The following is a 16,673-nucleotide window of genomic DNA, read 5'->3' as shown; positions in this document are numbered from 1 at the left end:
TATTCTAATTGTCTACCTTATTTATTTTTTTCTTTTTTCTTTTTTTTTTTTGAGAAAAGATTTATTATTTTCTTTAGCATATTGTATATTTTTTATGTAATCACATTACTTTTTCACTTAGTTCTTTGTGATAGCCTTTTTTTATTATTATTATTTTTTAATTTATAATCGTTCATTTTATTTTGAACTTTTGTTGTCACACTTTTATTTTCTACGTAAATTTTGATTGACATTTTTTGCATTTTTTTTCCCTTCAGGATCTCTATATATACTTTATTAGCTATGTCAACCAATCAGAGCAACTCCTGCAACAACATCCTTGAAGTCACTTCAAAACCTACAACCAAAAAAGGGGTAATGCGGGAATTCTAGCTTCAATATAAATGGATTTGTAATATGCATGCTTGCCTCCCATTATATATACAAATCTTAAGAATGTAACGATTAATTTTTATTTTAATGTAATAAAAATTAATTATAACTCATTAAATACAAAAGCAAGAGCATACATGGCAACGTCAAGCATCAGTTTGAGTGTTGTTCAATCAGATCGTATTATAATTTTGAAATTATGTTAGAGTAGTTGTTCATTATAAATTTTCATTAATTATGAAATAATGTTAGAGTAGTTGTTCAATGAGATCGCATTATAATTTTGCTTATTTATTTTTTAAAATGTTTACTTTTAATCATTTTTCAGCAAGAGCATACGGATGGTACTAAAGTAGACGCATATAGCTAATTAATTACTGTATAAAAATAAGCTGATCAATTGTAATACTAATTAAACAAGTTGATCAAATTTTCTTATAATTAAATGCCTGCAGCAGGAGCAAGTAGAAACTGCTGACCAGCATGTAATGGATGTAATTGTGGCTGATCCTGATTTTAAAGAACAAGTGACAGTTGCAGTTGATGAGAAAGTTCATGTTGTGGGAAATGAGCAAGTTGTTCTGAACAATGAACAAGTGGACGATCTAGCTGAGCAAATAGAGATAATGAATGAAGATGAACAGGCAAATGAGAAACCAATTATTTCTGAGAACCAAGAGAATTTAATCGGCAGTGGTGGATTCGATGATGATGAGCAGGATTCTGCAGCAATGCTGCTTCAGCCTCATGATCAACAGTAATATTTATACATATCGTTGTACTATAGATTAATTTGTTCTCTAATTTTGGGTCTAATCATAGATTTAAATTGACATCTTACGATACACAAATAGGCCGGTGGTGGAAGAGCCCCAACCCCAAGAGGCATTTGAGATAGGTGTTGGCGCTGGCAGCAGTCCGGTTACTCCAGGGTACTACGGGATCCCTTCACTCTCCACTGATTCTGCATTAGCAGGGCCATGGTCAACCTTCTCTTCAACTGCGGTATTATCCCTCTCGTGTACTAATATTATACAGTTATTTCTATAAATAAATTCAAAGGAATTTTAGAATGATATATTTTTGAAATGCTATCTTCACTCTTCTCAACACAAGTTTTCCCTAATATTTTTGTAAATTTGATGTGCATGATATATTTTGAAATGCCAATACACAGCAACTTCCATATGCATATATGTTATTCCTTTTACTTGATGAGAAATTACCATTTATTATTATTGTTTAGGTGGATTATGCACCTGCAGCCAAAGCGTCCATGAAGTACACACTCAACTCTGAGCAAATTCTCATGGGCCATATCCCTGGAAATAATCAGCAGTCAAGTGTTCCTCTGCCAAGCGGCATCCAGCAGTCTTTTCACCAACACTTTCAACAAATGCCTATGTATGTGTGTGTGTGTAAGCTAATTACCTCAGTATTTTATATTATATTTTTTTTGGACAATATGTATTATATAATTAATATTGACAACCATTTTTGTTGCCATATTAGCTATCAGTTATTCACCAATCACTATACTATGAATACTACCAATTCAATATAATATATAATTGTGATAATTGGTTCCCAATGAATCACATTAACCCTAGCTGCGTTTCTTACTTCTTTATTTAGTTTTCATCAAAACATGGCATCTGAAGACAGCCGAAGCAATCGTATGTTTTTTCCCATTGATGATCAAGTTCCACTGAGGAGCTTCGAAACTGGCGGTGCAAGTGGTTACACAAATGCCACCAACAACATCCCAGTGGTGAGGAATTAATTGATATTATTTTTATTTGTGAAATTCGATGATAAACATGGTCTTCATATCTTACATAAATTAATTTCATATTTTCTATTATGTTGGTTCTTGTCGATATATGCAGGCACAGTTGGATAATGGAAATGGTGGATCCCCCTACATGAGGACGCAGACAATTGCTCCCTTGAGTCCCCAGCAACCCATGCAGCTGCATCAGCCTGTAACTCTTTTTGGGTATAATTAATTAATTAATCACGTATCATAAGTGTCTATGAGTTTAATTCTTATAATATATAACTCTGTGTGTGTTTGTATATATTATACATATTTGAATTGAATCTTCTAGTTATTGTCTTATAGTTAAATAATTTTCTCCTATTGATTTTCAAATTTTAATTATTGTTTATAGTTAATTCCCGATTAATCAACCTAGCTGTTGGTATTATTATTTTTTTTTATATTTTTTATGCTGAGTTATTTGGTAATTGGTAGTCTTTTCTTCTTCTTAAAGAGAGTGAGCGAAATGTTAGCTCATATTAATTATATATAAGAAAACGGAATGTTATACATAATATTAATCCCTATATTTATATTGGAAAATAGAGAATATGTGAATTGATACATTGGACCTTCTTTTTTAAATTAAAAAAAGTTGAAAAATATTACCTTTGTATCGAGTCATATTTCAATTAAAATATCAAAATATTAGCTTTCCAAATATAGATTAAATGGAAATTAGTATTCACTAACTCAGTATTGTACTTGCTTTGGAAAAAAAAGAGTAATGTAGTTGCATCATATATATAGGTCCCCAGAAATCCAATTTCATGGGCTGATGGCAAATCAATCTGCTGCTGCATCCAATGGCAGCTTTCCATCGGCCGGATACCAGAACATCGCCATTCAAGTAAGCATTATTCTTCCTAAACTTTATACTTTCTGTATAATTTTGTTTCCTTTGACACTGACAATCACGGAAACATATATATCACAGTTATGAAGTAGATGTGCTTGTTCTTGATTACGTTTAATTGGTCCTCACAGGAACGTGCTTTAAGTACCTTACATACCAGTAACACTTAAAAAACCCTAGAAAAATATTCAAAATATCATCACATTCACCTATAGATAGTAGCTCTGCCTCCTCCATATAAATACATGCAGCAATATTTAGACCTAGCAGACACACACATTACTTTCCACCACCGTTTTAGATCGATATATCTGGTTCCGAATCCTTTTTCAGCAAGGGATGCCTTCGAGCTTTACGAACGTGAATGCGTACGACCAGCTGGCGGGAGAGTTTCAGAGGCCTGCTGCAATGGTACGTACTACTCTAATTAATCTAATTTAGTGATTTTTCGTTTTGTCTCATTTTATCAGTGATATGATATATATTCTCCATTACATATACGTAGATTCCAACGAACAACTGGCAAGGGAGCATGAATTTTCCAGTTCCAAACTATAGCAACAGTGCTCCAGCTCCTCCCCCTAGGTAATTAATTATTAATCATCTTTTATTATCAAATTCATTGGTTAAATTAATTTCATATGCATGCTATTTTCACTGTCATGTGTACTTTCTATATTCAGCAGTAATCTTCTCCAATTAATTATGTATAATTTCCTGCAGGGCGATCAAGAACTCCCTGTATGATCCGAAGTACGAAGCCATGGGGTTACCCATTGATCCGCATCTGCGAATGTTTCTTGCTCAGCAGAGGCGTGAAAATGGTGGGTATTCTCATTAAGTTCTACAGTAATCAGGGTTTATACGTACCAATTAATTAAGTTCAAAAATAGCTAATAACAAATATATTAATATTTTAAGCTTTATTTTTTTGTGGTTGCAGGGGGAGAATGATAAGCCATAAGAGCAATGCGGGACAAAACAATAAGAGTTTAATTGCTATATTTTTGCTGGAGCCGCAGTTGCAGAAAAGTTGTCGTCTGATTTTTATTTAGTAGTAATAAAATGAAGAACCCCGGAAAGGGATGTGAGACCCAATATCATATACATTGGTGTTCTGGAAACTATATTTGCATTGCATGGTTTTTATTGGTATTTTCGGATAACTAATTGTTCGGTTATTTTCTTTATAGACATATTAAGTTGAGTTTTGGTTAATTAATTATTTTGTTTATTGGTGTGAATATTTGATTGCATGTTTAATTTGCATAACAAATTGTCATCTCGCATCTATAATTCAGAACGTACGTATGCATGGTGATTTTTTTTTTGCAATGTTAAATGCATTACGTAGTTGATGATCAACAAGTGAGTTATACTTTTCTGTGTACAATGTTGAATAATAGTGTTCTTAGTAATAATAAGTGTTTTTAGCCCCTTTTTGGGACTGGTGATAGTCTCTTTATAATCATTAGGGACATATCATTAGGTAGTGGCCTTTCTGGTTGTGAAGATAAACACATTTTTTTTGCACATTTCTGCATAATTTCGCCGGTTAGTCCGTTTGATTTATTCGATTTAATATTTATAAAAAAAAAGAAGTGAGTGAGAATTTCAATATAATATGTAAATATCACTTCTTTTTTTCATATACAGAGTGAGAAGTTAGTTTCCACAATTTCAATTATAATATTCAAACAGTAAATATTTGTTAATTTAAGTGGATAGACAAATAAGTCCCGATGAGTGTATATAAACATTATCCTTCTAAATTTTACTCTACAAAATATTTTTTTAAAAAAATTCGAATGCGGAGTAAGGAACACATCCATTCTAGCCATTTTAGCCACCGTGGCCTTTGCAATAAATTATTTAATTTTGGTTTGTTTCAAAACAAAACAACAGATTAGTGCCTTAATGACAAGAATATTTTGACTTTTGAGATAGGACAAAGAAACCGAATTATGGGTGGTTGAGAAGATACCGAATCCCGACGCAATTGGATTTTAATGGGCGGGTATCTAACCGCGAACCCAACCAAAAGATACTCTCTTGCCAACTTCTTGTTGCGCTTGAAAACGGCCATATTTGGCCTCTGGATTATCATCTTCTTCTTCCTCCTCCCTTCCTCTCTTCCTTAACCCCCAATCCGGACGGCTGAAGGGACACCGCCAATGGCCGCTGCCGCCACGATTCCTCTGCTGCAGTTCGTCCCCGCCAAAACCTTCCAGGCCAAGCTCCACTCCAACGGACTCCGACCCACCAAACAGAGAGGTCCATTTCTCCTGAAAGTTCCGATCTTTGAGCTTATTTTTGCTTAATTCGTACCTTTTTTGGCTGATAAGTTTGGTGGGTTTTGCAGGAAGGTTTGGGTTGTCCACGATTACATGCTCCACTTCTAATGGCAGAGAGCCTGATTCTATCGACATCGGTGTGAAGACCGAGGAGCGGTTGCTGGAAGAGAAGCGGCGCGCCGAGCCTTCTGCTCGGATTGCCTCAGGAGAATTCACAGTGGAGAAATCTGGGTAAATGATTAGTAGTGATTGAAATTCTGCGTATAGTTTTGATCTGTTGTGGAAGTTTCAGCTGCTTACGATCAAATTTGCTTAGTAGTTTGTTTAATGAATTTTGATTATACTAAATTATAGCAAAAGCAAGATGTATACGTTCAATTTTACTTAGATGTTATGTATTTGGTGGTGAATAGTCGAAAACTTTTTTTGGTGTTCTTAGTTGTCTGAAGAAAGTCTATTACTTTCTTTTGTTGGATTTGTGGAAGTAGATTATTATCTGGGGAACCTTTACTTTTATATTATTATACATCCACATTTGTGTTTATGCATTCGTAACTCTGAGTCTCTTGAATGTTGTAATTAGTTTTCCATCTCAATTGAAGAGCGGTTTGTCGAAGGTTGGTGTTCCTACGGGGATACTAGATTTCTTGTTCAGCTGGGCTGATGCACCTGAAGACTATCCAAAAATTCCAGAGGCAAAAGAAGCGATCAGTGCCATTCGAAGTGAGGCCTTTTTCATCCCACTATATGAGCTTTACCTCACATATGGTGGAATTTACAGGCTGACGTTTGGACCAAAGGTTTTTATTTCTAATTTAGACCTCAAACTTAATGCATTGTTCCGATTAAAAAAGTTGCTATTCTCAGTGGATTACTTGTTGATTCTTGCTGCAGTCCTTTTTGATAGTTTCTGATCCGGCGATTGCCAAACATATATTAAGGGAGAATTCAAAGGCTTATTCAAAGGTTAATCAATTTGTTAATTTCTTTTCCTGTCCTTTCTCTCCCTCTCTCTCTCTCTCTCTCTCTCTCTCTCTCTCTCTCTCTCAATTAATAGATACTTTGTGCACAGGGAATCTTGGCTGAAATTCTAGAATTTGTCATGGGGACTGGTCTCATTCCAGCAGACGGTGAAATATGGCGCAGACGGCGACGTGCTATAGTTCCTGCATTGCATCAGAAGGTAGTTCGTTCTTATCCGTTCTATTTCAGTTGCACCTTTTCAATCTTGTGGAAAATTGTCTCTGTTTTCATAAATTCAATGTTTCCAATAGCAAAACCATCGGGCAAGGCATCCCCAGGACAAAACCTCTTTTAAAATTGCATATCTATATTTGTAGTACAGGGGAAAAGTTGGATATTAAACATGACCAAGATCTCTGATATGGAAACCGGAATTAGAATGATTCCGAGAAATTCAATTGTTACTTGCATGAGAAGGTGTTGTGCACCTTGAAATTCTGATGCCAGGCATTCAGTTTTTCTCTAGAATGGCAACTCCTCCAAATTGTTCCTTGCAGTTTCTAAGATTAAAATATTGTATACGGTAACCAATCTTCAAAAGTTTGAAGAGCGTGCTGATTTTGTTCATATATTAAAAAAAATGCTCCTTCTTTATAACAAACACACTTGATTATTAAGAAAACTGCACATAAGAATCTTATGAGCATGTTCATTTTCTCATGCAATTTGAAGCTACCTCACTGTAAATGTAAACCTTGACACGTGACATAGGAACTGTTTGTAACTTTCGTTTAATTGATCAATTCTTATTGTTGATATCTATTTTCTTATTTTGTAACTGTAGTATGTAACAGCTATGATTAATCTCTTCGGAGAAGCTACAGACAGGCTTTGCCAAAAGCTAGATGCTGCTGCATCTGATGGGGAAGATGTAGAGATGGAGTCACTTTTCTCCCGTTTGACACTGGATATCATTGGCAAGGCACTTTTTAATTATGATTTTGATTCATTAACAAATGACACTGGGATCGTCGAGGTACTCCTTTCCATTCCTTTTGTCTTAGTTCCAGTTATACGAGGTTCTTTCCTGTTTCGCATCCACTTATCTTCAATGATTCTCATGATCATTTATTGGTGTCAATCTATTTTGGCTAGAGCAGGCTGTTTACACTGTCCTGAGAGAATCAGAAGATCGTAGTATTTCACCAATACCAGTATGGGAGATCCCAATATGGAAAGACATTTCACCACGACAAAGAAAAGTCTCTACAGCCCTCAAATTAATTAATACTACACTGGATGATTTGATAGCAATTTGCAAGGTAAAGCCATCTCAATTGTTTGGCAAAACATGTTTCTGATCACACTCACACATATGTATTTTCCTTCAAGATCATACATGGCTGGGCAAGGCTGCTAATCTGGTGCATTATTGCTTTATTTTTCATTTTTCATCTGTCATCTGTCATCTGCAGAGAATGGTAGACGAAGAAGAGCTACAGTTTCATGAGGAGTACATGAATGAACAAGATCCTAGTATTCTCCATTTCCTTTTGGCATCTGGCGATGATGTATGTAACCACAAACTATCAGACATGCTCGTCACTAGCTCATATGGTTGAACATTTTGCTCCACTGTTTGTAGGTTTCTAGCAAGCAACTCCGTGATGACTTGATGACAATGCTAATAGCTGGACATGAAACATCAGCTGCAGTCTTAACATGGACGTTTTATCTTCTTTCCAAGGTAGCAAATTTGACGCTTGGTAATGGAACTAATTTCTCAATTTTATATTCTTTAGAACATCGTAATACGGATTTTTTTACTTGAAGTGCATAAATACAACAACTTGTAAATCTCGGGTGCTTGCTAAATTTTTTACTGCCTGCAGGAACCTAGGGTCATGGCCAAGCTCCAAGAGGAGGTATGTTAATGTCTTAATATTAATGCATCCATATTTTTACAAGAAGAATCGATAGGAGTCATAAATACTTTAGCCTATATCATACTGTTTCTTTTTAATTATAACACTTCATGTTCTTAGGTTGATTCCGTTCTGGGCGACAGATTTCCAACCATTGAAGACATGAAAAAACTCAAGTATGCAACTCGAGTGATTAACGAAGTAAGCAGATCATCTTTTCTCAGAATGACTAGAAGGCTAACCTTCTAATTAATTTTCAATACGATTGATTGTTTTTGGTTTGACCTTCCTTCTTCCTATGTAGTCCTTAAGGCTTTACCCACAACCACCAGTGCTAATTCGTCGTTCTCTTGAGGATGACAAGCTTGGAGACTTCCCTATTAAAAGGTCATACCCGGGATCTGTTGATAGATTCTTTCTTAAACGAGCATATTATTTTTCAAAAGAAAATTTTCTTCCTTGATAGTGTGAAATTATCGTACCTAGCATTCACGGTTTTTTTTTGGGTTTCATGTATGGATTATTTGATACTATTGGAGAAGCTTGCTTTTAGAACAACACATACATTGAATATTACTATGCAAAAACTAATTCCTTAATTATATTTTCATTTACAGGAATGAGGATATATTCATTTGTACTTGGAATCTGCATCGCAGTCCAAAACAATGGGATGATGCAGATAAGTTTTATCCGGAAAGATGGCCATTAGATGGACCCAATCCAAATGAGACGAACCAAAATTTTCGGTAATTTTTCTCTCTGCCTGTTGCATGAATCGGATTCATGTCACAAGATACTGTCTGGTATCATTAAACCTTTAAATGTGAAACATACAACAACCACCACCACCAAGCCTTAGTGGGGTCGGTTGTATGACTGGAATGCCATTGCTCTCGGTTTTAAATGTGACATAAAATTATAAAATGGGCTACTACTGCAAATGTTAAGTTTCTTAAGTTACGTCTGAAGTTATTCTGTTTTGGAGCTAACGGAGGACTTGGCATAACACCCGACCACAGTGGCGTTCTAGGATTCATACAACTGACCCCACTTAGTGGGATAAGACTTTGTTGTTATTATTACTTGAAGTTATTCTGTGCTATCTTCGTTGAGATGGGATTGAGGATTAGATTTTCTCTTGAGGTTTCATGTAAAGTATCTATGTCTTTTTACAGATGAATGACTCTGGTAGTTATTGTTTCAGTTACTTGCCCTTTGGTGGAGGACCACGGAAATGCGTAGGTGACATGTTTGCCACATTCGAGGTAATGTAAATATTTGAACTTGGTGAATGAGAAACACTTACTTTTGCATGCTTCTCACGATGACCGTTTACAAACTTTCACGTTGCTGATTGCCAGACTGTTGTAGCTCTTTCGATGCTTGTTCAACGATTTAACTTCCAAATGGCACTAGGCGCTCCCGAGGCAAGTATCCCTGTGTTGTTTCGTGCGTGTATTATTTATAGCCTAACCGGAGCTTTTCGAAGCGTGATTCTTAAACACGGTAGTTGTTGGTGGTGTTGTGAAGAACCACAAGGAGTTTTTTATGATTCTATCTAACGAATGGTTCTCCGAGCAGGTCAAGATGACAACGGGAGCCACCATTCACACGACGGAAGGGTTGAGGATGACAGTCACTAGGAGGATAAAACCTCCGATAGTTCCCACATTGGAGACGCCTTCATTTGTAGTGGACACGCCCGGCGGTGTCCCAAAAGGGGATTCTTTAGTTGGTCAGGAAGGTGAGGTTTCTTCTGCTCATCCTTGATTAGTTTACGTTCTGATGTGTTTGATGTGCTTCGGTTAAATCTTACGTTCGACGATGTGAGGTCTGTAGATAATGCTATAAATTGAGAGGGCGGTCGTGCCACAGAAAAGGGTTGCGAAACTTAGAAAGAAAATGTGTTTTTATAGTGCATTTTAAGCATATTCAACTCATCAATATAGTTCTTAATCAGCATTGTTGGTAAAGTCCCGCAACGAGTCATCGCGCTCTGTAAATCTGGCAATCTACTTTGTTTCTCATATGAATGAGGATCATTTGCTCGGAATTCTCGACGAACTGAAGGACTTACTCCAGTAGTTAGCTAACTTGACGAAACATACTGATGAACGTATCAAATGTCACCTGATCCTAGTCTATCTGAAGCTACTACATTTTAGCAGATGCTAAGTTAAATTTCAAGCGAGAGCCAATAGCCAGAACCTGCCTAGTAGCAACTGAACCCAACCGAGGAACTCGAACACACAAATTTTATGCGAGAAAGCAATCAGAACTCAGCCAAAAACCAACCCACAACCTGAAGAAGCAATCCAATGCAGAGAGAGCAAGCAGCAGCCAAGCCGACAAGGAAAATCCTATCAACCAGGAAACTAGGAACCCTAAATCGTCCAGTAAATTTAAGTAACAAATAAACATAAAAATGAAAGTATATCCTAATTTATCCAGGAATATCAAACCAAACTCTACGAAGGAGTTCCGACAACACGAGGATGAATGTGTGAACTATTTATATCAAATATAAGATTGATTTGTCATCAGTTAATCTCAAAACAGAACAAGTACATTGATTTGTTATTACGAACAAGTATTCTACTATTGCAAGCGAAAAGATACTAACATGCTTTCGATGGAGAAGGTGAGGCAATGGAGGTGGTGTAACGTTAAAGAAACCTACACTTACCATGTGTGGGAATAGCCAAAACATCTCCTGATAGATAATAACCCTTTTCTAGCTGGCAATGACTGATCGGGTTTGCCATCATTGAATTTATTGCAAGGAAAGTGCCTATGAAAGGCCTTCACTGCTCCAGTGACCCCGTCTTCGTTATCCATGGCCTTCGCAATTTCTACGGCACACTCTTTAACCTTTCAATGGAGAAGTTATGTACTTGTTACACTACTGCGTGTGCGGGTGTGAGAATTTTACATGAAAAAATGACAATTCAAAGCATCGACATTTGTGAATCACTTGAGGTTAGAAAAGAAAACGGTAAATACCTTTGGATCTAACATAAAGCGTATGGCATCAACCAACTTGTCAAGCGAGAATTCCTCAACCGGGATGGGTGCAGGACCTACACCTCTGGCATGCACCCTCTCACCCCAAAATGGCTGGTCCCCGAAGAATGGTATAATTGTAGTCGGACACTAAAAAGAACACAAGAGTATCACCCATATATAAGCCACTAAATCATTCACAAACATAAGATTCCCCAAGAATAGTATTATCAGTTACCGCAGCTTTCAGACCAGCAGCAGTTGTTCCAGCACCACCATGATGTACCTAAAATTTCCATATCCAATTGAAACCAAGTTCATTTGGAAAGCAAACAAAGTACACGCAAACGCTAAACCAAGGGGGAAAACCAACGACAAAAAAAGTGTGTCCAGCTTATGCATGACAAATGACAACAGACTGCAAAGGAGATACCATTTCAGCACAACTGTGAGAGAAGAGAATGACGTTGTGCACACCGCGCAGTGAAATCTCAAACAATCAAAATGAGTCTAAAAGCAAATTAGAATTTACCACAGCAGAGCATCGTTTGAATAGCCAATCATGGGGGCAATTGTCCACCAAGTACACAGAATCACTTGGTTCTACCGCTGGAAAGACAAATATATAATGGTTTTCAGATGTAAAGAAGCAACAATGTGCTTGTGAAAACCATAGATATAATATTATATGTATATATTTATCTTGTTTTATTAAAGAATCAAGACTTACAATTACCAAGGCCACCCCAGCCTCTGTTGATAATGCCTCTCTGTCCAGTTATTTCCAGAGCTTGAAGAATAATATCGGTCATTTTCTCCGGTTCTTGAAGAGGCTGTTACAATACAGCAACAAAGGGAAAACATTAGCATGTAGCAAGACAATTTAATAAATGTTCAATCAACTGACCTTAACTATACAATTCACGGGTATCCTCTGCATTAGAAATGTCTCATTAATATCAGATATGGAACAACTAAGCAAAGTGGACAATTTGTCATGAATAGAACCCCCACAGCCTCTTGGTTGGGGGGGACCAACATGATGGCGATCACTCGGTGGTGATGTGTGGTTTTGGCTATTACGGTTTCATTGGAATTAAACAAGTAGTTTTTTAGTGTATGGAGGAAACAAAATGAATAGAAAAAGCTTCAAAGAAAAAACTCACCAGGCTACCAAATCCAATATAGACAGGCTCGTCACCAGCTTCAAGCCACTTCACAAGTGGCTCTGGGGGTTCATAATTTGAAGCAAGGTCAAGAAAACAAAACCCAACAACATCAATCTTTGGTCCCCAATCTGCCAGACAAGTGAAAACCAAAGCATATTAGCAAATAATCAGCATACTGTGTTCTCATTTGGTCAAGCTAGTATATTTCTACGCTATCAAATCAAATTCCAGGAGGCTTGTGTAATAATATTAGCACACTATTTCTGGAACAAGAGGCCCATGTATCATGACAAAGCTTATCTAGTTCGCAACCACTATGAGTATTTTGAAATGACCATGTATCTCTATCATATCTTCAGCAAGAAATTCTAACCAATTAATTTTCCATTATGACATTCAATATCAGTTCATTTAACATCGAAGAATCTGTGACTTCATATCAAGTCAATATATGCAAAGTTTTCATCTGAAAGAAAAAGATTTAAAATATACGACCTTTAGGTTTGGGAACAAGATGAGGACTCCATATATACCCATAGGGCACGTCAGGAGGAGAACTATAGTTTCCACTTAAATATGTGATGGGTCTCAGCTTCAGCATTCTCTTCCTAAACTCATTTATCATGTCTTGAATTCCTAGCCAAATTAATGCATCGACTATTTGATACGATAGCTGGAAAGAAAAAAAAAATCTGTTTAATTACATAATATAGGCCTGGCAAACAAAAGCATCAATATAATCACAATCAGTAAGGTAGAAAAGGATATCATATGAGACTCACTCTATATCCAATTGGTTGCTTGACACGAGATAAAGGATGGGGGAATTCACTTGTCGGCCTGATAAAAGGTAAATAATTATCAAGTGATTGATCAAACAACAAAGAATATTTCATGATTTGCTGCTTTTCTCTCTTTTATCAGTACGTTTAAAGTACATATATATGCAATGAATAGTCCATATACCGAATAATCAACTGTGTGTGGTTGAGAATTATGTCACACCAAAATGGACAATGGACGATGAAATTGATATGCAACAAGATAATCATTGAGCAGAATATATCAGCATTTGATTTAACCCAGGAGACAACACTTACGTCCACGGCATTGTGAAAAATATATGAAGCGGTACTTTTAGTGCCTCAGCGACATGAAAGTGCCCTGGACAAGTGTTTTGCCAAGTTAGGAGTCTACTAAATGATTTCAAACAACATAAATATTCATTCTTCCTTGGATATAAAGTAAACCATGCAGATAATATATAAAGATCTTCTCGTAATTGTTATCTCCAAAGAACATAGGCATGGGAGTTTTGGAGCATTTCAAGTGGTTGAGGCTATGATCCCATGCATCCATCACCATTGTCAGTGGTAGATGCCTTAAACACATCAATATGTGATGAAAGATTCTTCAATTATTTCAACGATAATAAAAACCACAAACACACAAACACCTTGTGCTCTTAGAACTTAAAGCCAAATATTGCGCGGCAAATTCAACTTTTTGAAGAATTCCATTGATACTTGAAAACCCAAAAAAATACAATAAGATGATGAAATCTAACCGTAGGCTGGTGGGTTGGAAATTATTGCGTCTGCTTTAAATGGAACTTTGGAATCGGGATCAGGTTCCTTGCATGCAGGAAGTAAAGAAAAAATTATTTCCTTTAACTGATGTCGCTGAATTGATATTTCCGAAGGTCCTGATGGCAAGAAACCTTTGTTCTTGACCATATCTGTAAAGAAACAAATGCATTGCATCAATACAAAACCCGTAATAAGACGGGCATGTTACATTTGTGTTTTTTTTTTTTTCTTTTTGTTAAGGAACATACAAACAAATGATCCTGAATCTTATGTGTTTATATTTCCAAGATTATTTCGTGATGATCCAAACAAGGAGAACAAGGTACATGAAAATTACACCCTCAATGTCTAAATAAGTTTGCAAAATAAGAATTTTAGCAATTACCAAATGATTAAATAACCAGACCAAAAACTCATCATTAAAGTATGCAAGGTACCGAAAAAGAAAACAAATTCTGCACTTACAACCAGCAAGAACTTTTGGATCTCCACCTAAAGGATAGAACTCCAACCCAGCGGTAAGGACAAAATCTTTGAAATTTGCATGAGTTGCTAGCCTAACCCTATGGCCATATTCCTGCAAGCAAACACATCCATCAATTCACATAAAGTAAGGGATAAGCTTCGCAGGAAGAGCTATATTTTCTTTTCACTCATCGCCTCTGAAATTTCCATAATGAAAAGTCAAATTTTCAAAGTACTCAACTAAAAATTATATCTATTTATGCTTATATGAACACAACGCGCATAAGAAAGTAAATGAACGTGAGCAAATCCAAAGCGTTGCACTGAATCCAGATATCGATGTCATGGAACACTTCTCACAATAACGAACAGGTACAAACCAAGAAATAAATTGAAAAACGACTGAAATTTCACTGAAACAACATCAATTGTCATCATAAAATTAATCACCAGCAGAGAACACTAAGAAACCCGAACACGAGCATATATCCAGCAAAAGATCACAAATGATGTCAACATTGCTAAGTAACTAATTACACGTAAAATCATGAAACATTTTACTGATAAGTTCTAAATAGCTAAAAGCAAATCAATGCAAGACCTGCAAACGTTTTCCAATGGCAACAAACGGCTGCACATCTCCTCGGGTGCCGACAATAAGCATTACAATTTGCAACGGAGGAATATCTCGAACTTCAGCTTCTGTTTCGCCGAAAGCTTCTGCACCAGAAGCTGCTTCACTGTGAGCAGCTCCAGTTCCGAAATCCAGATACTGTGGCTTAATATCTCCCGGAACGTCAAATTGCACCGTTCCGTCATCTTTCACTGTTGCCAGCTGCTTTATATATTTCCGCTGCAGAATTTCAAAGAAGTTCCAATTAAATCCTAGAAATTTCAAGTAGTAAATTCTAAAAATATTAAATTTGAAAAACTTAAAAAATTTTAATTCAGTACCTTTTTTCTAAAAGGAGTTCTTTGATCGAAGAGCTTGGCGAGAGTCACAGACAACGCCTGGTTCTGACTCAATCTTGAGCTCGCAGTGAGTTGACTCGAACCGGACGATGTACGGACGGCGGATGATGATTCTCCGGAATTTCTCACTGTTTGCACATCCCTCTCCAACTTCCCTACGAAATCCACATTTTTCCACAAATTCGAAACCAAAATTACGAAAAAGACAATGCTTATGAAGAAGAAGACTAAGAAGGCAACGACGGCACCTGAGGAAGCGGTGGCATATTCGTCATTAGGATTGGGAGGGACTTCGGCTTTGAAATAGACGGACATGTCGCTGGAGCTGCCGGAATGGCTCCGGCGGTCGTCGGCAGAGGACTCCATCATGGATTCGCGGCGAGAGATAGATTCTCTCTCGAGGTTTGGCGATAAATGGGGAAGGTACCGGAATGTTTTTTCTGCCTCGAGTTGTTGGAGCAGTCGGAGATGTCACGTGGAGGGAAAAGAGTTGGAATTGCCTACTTGACACGTATCCTGATGAGAGGGCGCCAAATACAGTATTAAACCCGACTTAACCACCGACCAAACCGGGAAAAATGGCTCGTATTTTGGAAACTTTAACAAAAAGTTTAGTATTATTTATTTTAACGAAAAATTATATTTTTATACTAAAAAATTAATTTTTATACTATTCACTTTACCTTTTATTTTGTCCTTATCGTTAAAAGTTAAAATACAAGGTTTTCAAATCATTTTCATTAGTTTTCTTAAAAGAGAAAGTGACGAAAAGGGAAAAATAATGATAAGGACTTTAATTTTTTAGTGTAAAGATGTGGTTTTTCATTATAGTAAACAGTACTGTGAGTTTTTCGTTAGATTTATTATTATTATTTTTTCTTCAGAATACTTCATTTTAATCTTTAATAAATATGACTTTTGGATTAAAACTATGAATAAGATCAAAATCTAATTTTAGTCTCTTGATACATTAATAACCTCATTTATTAATTATATTTTGATTTTTAATTATTTCTCTTTTCCTTCCTAATTTTTAATGTATTAATTTTATTTCATAATAATTTTTATTTTCATTTCATTTCATTTATCGTAATATATTTTATTGTAAACATTTAGATAAATTAATTTTTGTTATACAATATATTTCCATGTACTTTGTTTTTTTTATTTAGGTACATTAATACATATCGGTGCATACATTTAGGTACACACATTTCGGTATATACATTTCGATACAAAC

The 16,673-nt window shown here is 36.1% G+C and overlaps 2 protein-coding genes across 3 annotated transcripts; one reads left to right on the top strand and one right to left on the bottom strand.

The window, feature by feature from the left end:
• The first annotated feature begins 5,083 nt into the window (after positions 1–5,083).
• Positions 5,084–10,208, top strand: LOC137721708 (protein LUTEIN DEFICIENT 5, chloroplastic-like). The gene is made up of 16 exons (XM_068460735.1): positions 5,084–5,324; positions 5,413–5,575; positions 5,928–6,144; positions 6,239–6,310; positions 6,417–6,527; positions 7,152–7,343; positions 7,468–7,629; positions 7,783–7,878; positions 7,953–8,054; positions 8,200–8,232; positions 8,353–8,433; positions 8,537–8,619; positions 8,850–8,981; positions 9,440–9,500; positions 9,597–9,662; positions 9,817–10,208. The coding sequence occupies exons 1-16, from the start codon at positions 5,225–5,227 to the stop codon at positions 10,003–10,005; spliced, it is 1,860 nt and encodes a 619-aa protein (XP_068316836.1). The 5' UTR covers positions 5,084–5,224; the 3' UTR covers positions 10,006–10,208.
• A 124-nt stretch (positions 10,209–10,332) lies between these two features.
• On the bottom strand, positions 10,333–15,877 carry LOC137721707 (sterol 3-beta-glucosyltransferase UGT80A2-like). Of its 2 annotated transcripts, XM_068460734.1 has the most exons (14): positions 15,682–15,877; positions 15,416–15,588; positions 15,063–15,314; positions 14,462–14,573; positions 13,975–14,145; positions 13,508–13,571; positions 13,190–13,247; positions 12,903–13,080; positions 12,405–12,535; positions 11,969–12,071; positions 11,771–11,847; positions 11,477–11,524; positions 11,239–11,388; positions 10,333–11,106 (listed from the first exon to the last, which is right to left on the bottom strand). In XM_068460734.1, exons 1-14 carry the CDS (start codon positions 15,800–15,802, stop codon positions 10,918–10,920), a joined length of 1,827 nt encoding a protein of 608 aa, XP_068316835.1. In that variant the 5' UTR covers positions 15,803–15,877; the 3' UTR covers positions 10,333–10,917. The 2 variants fall into 2 exon arrangements, with proteins under 2 accessions (XP_068316835.1, XP_068316834.1); XM_068460733.1 differs by having other exon boundaries at positions 15,416–15,877.
• Positions 15,878–16,673: the final 796 nt, after the last annotated feature.

The sequence above is a fragment of the Pyrus communis genome, chromosome 17 (genome assembly GCF_963583255.1).
Source record: "Pyrus communis chromosome 17, drPyrComm1.1, whole genome shotgun sequence".
NCBI lineage: Eukaryota > Viridiplantae > Streptophyta > Magnoliopsida > Rosales > Rosaceae > Pyrus > Pyrus communis.
This window is presented reverse-complemented; position numbering and strand designations above follow the sequence as displayed.

Excerpts from the sequence above, each read along its gene's own strand:
- LOC137721707 (XM_068460733.1), bottom strand. The coding sequence starts at position 15,802 with ATGATGGAGTCCTCTGCCGACGACCGCCGGAGCCATTCCGGCAGCTCC. Across the intron at positions 12,072-12,404 it reads ATATTGGATTTGGTAGCCTG|CCTCTTCAAGAACCGGAGAA; the intron begins GTGAGTTTTTTC and ends GTATTGTAACAG. Across the intron at positions 11,525-11,770 it reads TCAAACGATGCTCTGCTGTG|GTACATCATGGTGGTGCTGG; the intron begins GTAAATTCTAAT and ends TGGAAATTTTAG.
- LOC137721708 (XM_068460735.1), top strand. The coding sequence starts at position 5,225 with ATGGCCGCTGCCGCCACGATTCCTCTGCTGCAGTTCGTCCCCGCCAAA. Across the intron at positions 5,325-5,412 it reads CCGACCCACCAAACAGAGAG|GAAGGTTTGGGTTGTCCACG; the intron begins GTCCATTTCTCC and ends TGGGTTTTGCAG. Across the intron at positions 8,055-8,199 it reads CGTTTTATCTTCTTTCCAAG|GAACCTAGGGTCATGGCCAA; the intron begins GTAGCAAATTTG and ends TACTGCCTGCAG.